The sequence below is a fragment of the Macaca mulatta genome, chromosome 19 (genome assembly GCF_049350105.2).
Source record: "Macaca mulatta isolate MMU2019108-1 chromosome 19, T2T-MMU8v2.0, whole genome shotgun sequence".
NCBI lineage: Eukaryota > Metazoa > Chordata > Mammalia > Primates > Cercopithecidae > Macaca > Macaca mulatta.
Window position 1 is genome coordinate 57,689,234 of NC_133424.1, and position 8,314 is coordinate 57,697,547.

General features: G+C 55.1%; 2 protein-coding genes across 8 annotated transcripts in view; one reads left to right on the forward strand and one right to left on the reverse strand.

Annotated features, from left to right (window-relative positions):
- The window catches only part of TRAPPC6A (trafficking protein particle complex subunit 6A), a 17,995-nt gene extending 13,573 nt beyond the window's left edge, over positions 1-4,422 (reverse strand). For 3 of the 7 annotated variants that reach the window (XM_077976455.1, XM_077976458.1, XM_077976456.1), the window contains exon 1: positions 4,314-4,422. Coding sequence is in view for 5 of the 7 variants with exons in the window: in XM_077976458.1 (XP_077832584.1) it covers positions 4,314-4,397 (84 nt within the window). In the remaining 2 variants the exon portion in view is untranslated. 7 annotated transcript variants of the gene reach the window in all.
- Positions 4,423-4,929: 507 nt separating this feature from the next.
- BLOC1S3 (biogenesis of lysosomal organelles complex 1 subunit 3) lies at positions 4,930-6,409 on the forward strand. The gene is given in 2 exon segments (NM_001266400.2): positions 4,930-5,009; positions 5,468-6,409. A coding segment is annotated over 1 exon segment (609 nt). The 5' UTR covers positions 4,930-5,009; positions 5,468-5,476; the 3' UTR covers positions 6,086-6,409.
- The last annotated feature ends 1,905 nt before the right edge of the window (positions 6,410-8,314 follow it).

Consider the following 8,314-nt stretch of genomic DNA (forward strand, 5'->3'; position numbering starts at 1 on the left):
TGATCATGCTACTGAACTCCAGCTTGGGTGACAGAGCAAGACTCTCTTAAAAAAAAAAAAATCAGATAATCCTTATTGAGTATGACGAAGCCTACCAAGAAAAAAGTGGGAGAGGGAGACCAGAAGAATGTATAAAGGAGATCCAAATTGGACTGGGGGCTCAGGGAAGGCATCCCTGAGGAAGGGATTGTTGTGCTACGATCTGAAGGATTAATAGGTGTTAGCATGGTGAAGATGTGACAGGTGGAATGGGCTGGGAGAAGGGAGCAGGCTCATTTAACAGGAGCAGAGGGGAAAGCGCTGGACCAGGGCAGAGGAGGGGCCACGTGGGAAAGGCATTTAGACAGCAGACTGGGCAGAGCCTGGGGCAGGGTTGCAGGTGAGGGAGAAAAGGCAGCTGTCAGGACTCCGGGGTTTCTGGTTTGAAGGCCAGGAAGGATATGGAGTGTTCAGACATTACTACCCACCCCCAGGCTGATGCATACTCTCTGGGCCATGCTGTATCTTCCTCATAGCAGTTACACAATGTACCAGATACTTTCCTCATTTACTTGTCTGTCTTCTCCAATGATGACAAAGCTCTAGGAGAACAAAAATTTTTTTTTTTTTTTTTTTTTGAGACGGAGTCTCGCTCTGCCGCCCAGGCTGGAGTGCAGTGGCCGGATCTCAGCTCACTGCACGCTCCGCCTCCCGGGTTCACGCCATTCTCCTGCCTCAGCCTCCCGAGTAGTTGGGACTACAGGCGCCCGCCACCGCGCCCGGTAGTTTTTTGTATTTTTTAGTAGAGACGGAGTTTCACCGTGTTAGCCAGGATGGTCTCGATCTCCTGACCTCGTGATCCGCCCGTCTCGGCCTCCCAAAGTGCTGGGATTACAGGCTTGAGCCACCGCGCCCGGCCAGACAAAAATTTTTGATGGCTCACTGAGTAATCCCCATGTTTTTTTAGAGACAGGGTCTCACTCTGTCACCCAGGCTGGAGTGCAGTGGCATGATCATAGCTCACTGCAGCCTTGAACTCCTGGGCCCAGGCGATCCTCCCACCTCAGGCTCCTGAGTGGCTGGTAGTATAGGCACATGTCATCACACCCAGCTAATTTTAAAAATATCTTGGCCGGGCGCAGTGGCTCACGCCTGTAATCCCAGCACTTTGGGAGGCCGAGGCACGCAGATCACGAGGTCAGGAGATTGAAACCATCCTGGCTAACATGGTGAAACCCCGTCTCTACTAAAAATACAAAAACAAAAAAAAAAACCACACAATTAGCCAGGAGTGGTGGCAGGCACCTGTAGTCCCAACTACTCGGGAGGCTGAGGCGGGAGAATGGCGTGAACCCATGAGGTGGAGCTTGCAGTGAACCAAGATTGCGCCAGCCAGCCTGGGCAATAGAGCGAGACTCTGTCTCAAAAATAAATAAAAAAATAAAAATAAAAATAAAAAAATAAAAATTTTAGAGGTGGGGTCTTGCTATGTTGCCCAGGCTAGTCTTGAACACTGGGCCTCAAGTGATCCTCCCACCTCTGCCTCCTGAGTACCTGGGATTACAGGTGCAAGTGCCACAGCTGGCTAAATGCATTTTTGATTTATGATTTTTTCTGTTATGTTTTTTTTTTTGAGACAGGGTCTCACTCTGTCGCCCAGGCTGGAGTGCAGTGGCCGGATCTCCGCTCACTGCAAGCTCCGTCTCGCAGGTTTACACCATTCTCCTGCCTCAGCCTCCCAAGTAGCTGAGACTACAGGCGCCCACCACCTCGCCTGGCTAGTTTTTTGTATTTTTTCAGTAGAGACGGGGTTTCACCGTGTTAGCCAGGATGGTCTCGATTTCCTGACCTCGTGATCCGCCCGTCTCGGCCTCCCAAAGTGCTGGGATTACAGGCTTGAGTCACCGCGCCAGGTTGATTTATGTTTTCAACTTATGACAGGTTTATATCTGTATGTCGAGATGGTAACAAGCAACATCCTCCCTGGGGCTTCTTATCCTAGAAGGAAACCAGAGCCAATAAAAATGTCTTACATGGCCGGGCACAGTGGCTCATGCCTGTAATCCTAGCACTTTGGGAGGCCCAGACGGGCGGACCACGAGGTCAGGAGATCGAGACCATCCTGGCTAACACAGTGAAACCCTGTCTCTACTAAAAAAAAAAAAAAAAAAATTAGCCAGGGGTGGTGGTGGGTGCCTGCAGTCCCAGCTACTCGGGAGGCTGAGGCAGGAGAATGGTGTGAACCCGGGAAGCGGAGCTTGCAGTGAGCTGAGATCCGGCCACTGCACTCCAGCCTGGGCGACAGAGCGAGATTCCGTCTCAAAAAAAAAAAAAAAAAAAAAAATTAGCTACGCATGAGCCTTTGAGGCGGACGATGCAGGGAGCCAACACTGCGACACTACACTCCAGCATGGGTGACAGAGTGAGATCCCCCATCTCAAAAACAAAACAAGGACGGGCACGGTGGCTCATGCCTGTAATCCCAGCATTCTGGGAGGCCAAGGCAGGCAGATCGCCTGAGGTCAGGAGTTCAAGACCAGCTTGACCAACATGGAGAAATCCCATCTCTACTAAACACACAAAATTGGCTGGGCGTGGTGGCACATGCCTGTAATCCCAGCTACTCTGGAGGCAGAGGCAGGAGAATCGCTTGAACCCAGGAGGCGGAGGCTGTGGTGAGCCAAGATTGTGCCATTGCACTCCAGCCTGGGCAACAAGAGCGAAACTCCGTCTCAAAAACAAAAACAAAGACAAAAGGCCATGTGCCCTAGCTCATGCCTATAATCCCAGCACTTTGGGAGGCCAAGGCACATGCATCACCTGGGGTCGGGTGTTCTGAGACCAGCCTGGCCAATGTGGCAAAACCCCATTTCTACTAAAAATACAAAAATTAGCCAGTAGTGGTGGTGCCAGCTGCGCTTGTGGTCCCAGCTACCTGGGAGGCTGAGAAGTGGGATGATTGCTTGAACCTAGGAGGTCGAGGTAGCAGTGAGCCATGATTGCATCACTGCACTCCAGGCAGCCTGGACGACCGATCAGGACCCTGTCATGCATGCACACACACACACTCCCAGGCCAGTCGTGGTAGTTCACGCTTGTAATCCCAGCACTTTGGGAGGCCCAGGCGGAAGAATCACTTGAGTCTAGGGGTTCAAGACCAGCCTGGGCAACATGGCAAAACCCCATCTCTCTTTTTTTTTTTTTTCCTGAGACGAGTCTCGCTCTGTTGCCCAGGCTGGAGTGCAATGGCACAATCTTGGCTCACTGCAACCTCCGCCTCCCAGATTCAAGCCATTCTCCTGTCTCAGACTCCAGAGTAGCTGGGATTACAGGTACCCGCCATCATGCTCGGCTAATTTTTGTAGAGACAGGGTTTCACCATGTTGGCCAGGCTGGTCTTGAACTCCTGACCTCAGGTGATCCAACCGCCTCGGCCTCCCAAAGTGCTGGGATTACAGGCGTGAGCCACAGCACCCAGCCGGCATATTTCAGTTTGTTATTTGACTCCCCAGTGAAATGTAAGCCTCACGAGGACGGGGATTCTGTCTTAGAACAGTGCCTGGAATACAACAGACACTCAATAAGTGGGTGTGGAATGAATAAATGTCCCATGCTGAGGCTCAGGTACGTTATGATGCTCATTTTACAAAAGAGAAAATTAGGACACACAAAGATTAAGTCATTGGGTCGCACACCTTGTGAATGCCGAGTACTCAGCACACGCCCAATAACAGCATTATTTTATATATATATATATATATTTTTTTTTTTTTTTTTTTTTTTTTGAGACGGAGTCTCGCGCTGTCACCCAGGCTGGAGTGCAGTGGCCGGATCTCAGCTCACTCCAAGCTCCGCCTCCCGGGTTCACGCCATTCTCCTGCCTCAGCCTCCCGAGTAGCTGGGACTACAGGCGCCCGCCACCTCGCCCGGCTAGTTTTTTGTATTTTTTAGTAGAGACGGGGTTTCACCGTGTTAACCAGGATGGTCTCGATCTCCCGACCTCGTGATCCGCCCGTCTCGGCCTCCCAAAGTGCTGGGATTACAGGCTTGAGTCACCGCGCCCGGCCAATAACAGCATTATTATGATTACTTGCCGCTTACTCAGGCCGTGAGCTAAGTGCTTTACCCTGAGTCATCTCGCTCAATTTAGCAATAACCCCAAGCCGGCACCTTCGCGAACCCCACTTTCCAGAGGAGGAAGCCAGCGCCAGATGTTGCCCTGCAAGGCCGGGGCTGGGTCGGGGTTCGAACCCGGACGTCTGACAGCCCCTCCGCTCTCCCCGAGGCGTTACCGTGGTGGCCCCCACTTCCTCCCCACGGGACCCGGCGCTCACCCCCGGACCGGGGTCGGGGTCGTGAGCCCACAGCTCCGCCACCATCTCCGTGTGAAGAAACTCGAACAGCACAGTGTCCGCCATGAGCCCTCCTCGCGCGCCTAAAGATGCGCCCAGCGCTTCCCGCTCTCATTGGCCAGGCTTGGTAAGCCACGCCTCTCAAGTCACGGCGCGAGCCCTCCTACTCCCGCTTCCGCTGGTGTTTTAGACTAGCCCCGCCTCCCCACCTCCGGCTCAGGTGGTGTGCGCGTGAGCCTGGGATACTAGGGGGCGGGCCTACTCCTCCTCTGGCCGCACGTGACAACATCTTCTGCCCTTGCTGCCGTCCCTTCCCTATTTCCGGGTTCTTGAGCATTCCTATTGGCCAAATTACTGGTTACACGTGACATACTCGGCTTTTAAAATCCCTATTTGTCCATTCCAGACTTTCCTCGTCGCACAACCTGGAAAAGCCGGCCCAGCCGCTTCTCTATTGGCGGTTCCTCCATTCATGTGATCTTCTGCACACTCCCTCAAAGCTGATGTTGAGAACTTGCATCGTGATTGGTAGTCGAGCGAATCCACGTGACTTGGCCGCTAATGCCCGCCCAACCCGCTCCCCTATTGGTCGAGATCGCAGCCCTTCAGCTGCCACGGTGAGGACTCGGCACTCGGGCAAGGAAGAGGATCCCGCAGGCTCGGAGCGTTAGCTACCGGGTACGGTCTTTGGCGATAGCGCTTCCCCCATCCCATGAGTGCCCCCAGCGGAGTCCAATCGGACTGTCATCCTTTCTGCGACTCTGGCACTGGTCCCGAGCAGCTCAAGGGCCCGAGTGCTTCCGGGTCTGAGATTGGCATGGTGGACCAAGTGGAGGGTGTGGCCGCTACTAGGAGGCAAATTCGTAAAGAGTTCGGCTTGGGACTCCGGGAACTCGGGCCCCAGATCCCTAATGGAGCTGGTCTTCAGTTTCCCCATCTGTACGCTGAAGGGCCTGGGGTCCAGTAACCCTCATCATCACCCAGTTTACAGAAGAGGAAACTGAGGCCCAGGCAGGGGGAGCAACTGACCCCAAGTCGTTAAGAGAATCAGCGAAGGGGCTGGGAATCCAGGACCTGCGCCTTTTACCCACCGCGGCGCCCGTCTCACGTGCAGTCCCTTCGCTTTTCTGCCCTAGCTCGGCGCCATGGCGTCCCAGGGTCGTCGGCGGAGGCCCCTGCGGAGGCCGGAGACGGTGGTGCCTGGGGAGGCGACCGAGACGGATTCCGAGCCCTCTGTGTCCTCGTCGGAGGAAGAGGAGCTGTACCTGGGTCCCTCGGGCCCGACGCGCGGCCGCCCCACGGGGCTGAGGGTGGCTGGGGAGGCCGCAGAGACCGACTCGGACCCGGAGCCGGAGCCGGAGCCAACGGCCGCGCCGAGGGACCTGCCTCCGCTCGTGGTGCAGCGGGAATTGGCGGAGGAGACCTGGGGCGCGGAAGAGGCCCCGGCGCCCGCCCCTGCGCGCTCGCTCCTGCAGCTTCGGCTGGCGGAGAGCCAGGCGCGGCTGGACCACGACGTGGCGGCCGCGGTGAGCGGTGTTTACCGCCGTGCGGGCCGCGACGTGGCCGCCCTGGCTGGTAGGCTGGCGGCAGCCCAGGCGGCGGGGCTGGCGGCGGCCCACAGCGTGCGCCTGGCGCGCGGGGACCTTTGTGCTTTGGCTGAGCGTCTGGACATCGTGGCTGGCTGCCGCTTGCTGCCGGACATCCGCGGCGTGCCGGGGACCGAGCCTGAGCAAGACCCGGGGCCGCGGGCCTAGCCATGATTCTACTTCCCTACCCGACTGCAATTTGGGGTTAGGCCTTGCTGCCTCTGGGACCTGACTCTGTCTCCTGTGTCTCTTATGACCCCCCGCCCCCCGCTCCCATCTTAGTGCCACCCATGGGGGCTAATCCGGTCCCCTTGGATAATGCTTTATGTTGGATATAGTTCAACCCCTACTGTGGAGACCAGGGCCCCACTACCCTTAGATCTGGTTCCTCCACCTATCCTGACCCTGCCGCCTGGTTCTGAGCCTTACCCTGGGGCTTGGCTCCAGCCTTTGATAAATAGTTGCTCCTTAATCTGTTTCCACCCTGGGGGCTCATCATGTCATATTTTGTCCTTTGCCTTTCTTTTCACGCTCGCTCGCTCTCTTTTTTTTTTTTTTGAGACAGGGTGTGTATCTGTCACCCACGCTAGAGTGCAGTGGCAGAATTATCACTCACTGCAGCCTCGACCTCCTGGGCTCAAGTGATCCTCCCAGCTCAGCCTTCCAGAGTAGCGGGGACTGCAGACCTACACCACCATGCCCAATTGCCTGGTTAATTTTTTTTTCTGACAGTTTGAAGAGGGGAGAAGGTCTCACTGTGTTGCCCAGGCTGGTCTCAAACTCCCGGGCTCAAGCGATTCTCCCACCCTGGCGTCCCAAAGTGCTGGGGTTACAGGTGTGAGCCATCACACCCGGCTGTGCTCTCTCTGAGTGTTTCTGCTTGTGGTGGGGGGCTTGTTCCCGCTCTTCCCACAGGAACCCAGGATGTGGCACAGCTTCCCTGCCGTCTTCCTTCACTCAATTGCCTACGCCTCCCATCCTAGCTCCATCTCCAGAACTGCCCTCCCCCTGGGCTGGGTGCTTGTTTTGTTTTTAGAGACAGGGTCTCACTGTCGCCCAGGCTGGAGTGCAATGGCGTGATCTCGGCTCACTGCCACCCCCATCTCCAGAGTTCAAGTGATTCTCTTGCGTCAGCCTTTCGAGTAGCTAGGATTACAGGCATGCACCACCATGCCTGGCTAATTTTTATATTTTTAGTAGAGATGAGGTTTCAGCATGTTGGCCAGGCTGGTCTCGAACTCCTGGCTTCAGGTGACCCACCCGCCTCACCTCCCAAGGTGCTGGGATTACAGGCGTGGGCCACTGCACCCGGCCAGCTGGGTCCTTGTTCTGCTGCCCAGGTTTGGCCCTGGTTCCGTGGGTTGGTTCTACTTTTTGTTCTCCAATCTTCTGCCTCCTGCCTCCTGCCTCCTTCTTGAGCTTAGCCCCACCCTCTCAGCCTGATTTCTGTTTCCCAAGTCCAGCTGTGCCATGGGATAGGTGGGATAGGTTTTGCTAACTTTTGCTGTTTCCATCGTGCTTACACCTCCCTGATCCTGGGCTCTGGGGACTCCCCATGGTGTCCTTACTTCGGCAGGCCCAAAATGATGGCCTCTCCTAACCCAAGGCAGGGGATCTTCCTCCCAACTCTGGACCAAGGTGGCATTTCCTGCACACCCCTCCAGGCCGAGATGATGCTCGCTGTCAACTCTCTAGGCCAAGGTGGCATCTCCTCCTGACTCTCCAGACCTAAAGTGACACCCTTCAGGTACTTTGGGCCCAATTCAGCCTTGCCCTGGTGCTTTGGGCTCCAGATGACAGCACTTTGCAGATAAGAACGATATGACATGTGGATTTCACTACATTTGGCTCCTGGATGCTATAAAAGGACTTGGATTTCTGACTTGGCTCAGGGACTGGGGTTAGCAGCCACTTTCTGCTCCTTCTCACCTGCGCTTTCTTCTGATCCCAGCTCTGGTCCCTCAACCGTATTCATATTTACTCTCCCCTCCCAACCTGATACCCTGTCCCTTATCCCAACCCAAAGCCAAGATCTGAGCCCCCAAGATGGAGAATGGGGAGGAGCTTTCTATGGCAGACTGATTAAAACTCTTAAGCATTAACCATTATGGTTAGTTCCTTTTATCTCCCTACCTAAGCTAAGGGTGAGTTAGTTGATATCTCTGAGAATGAGGGTCCCAAGACCTCCATGCCTGGCGTACGGAAGGTGAAGCTGTAGTTGGGAAATCAGGGGCCCTAGATTTTTGCTCTGGTTCTGTGTTTACTTGTATTTTATTAATTCAACACACACATTTTGGGTACCTGACCTGTGCTGGGGCTGGGGGTGTAGCAGCCAGTCCCTGCCCTCACAGAGGTCGCAGTCCAGTGGGAGAAACAGTAATAAGATGTTCTCACAGA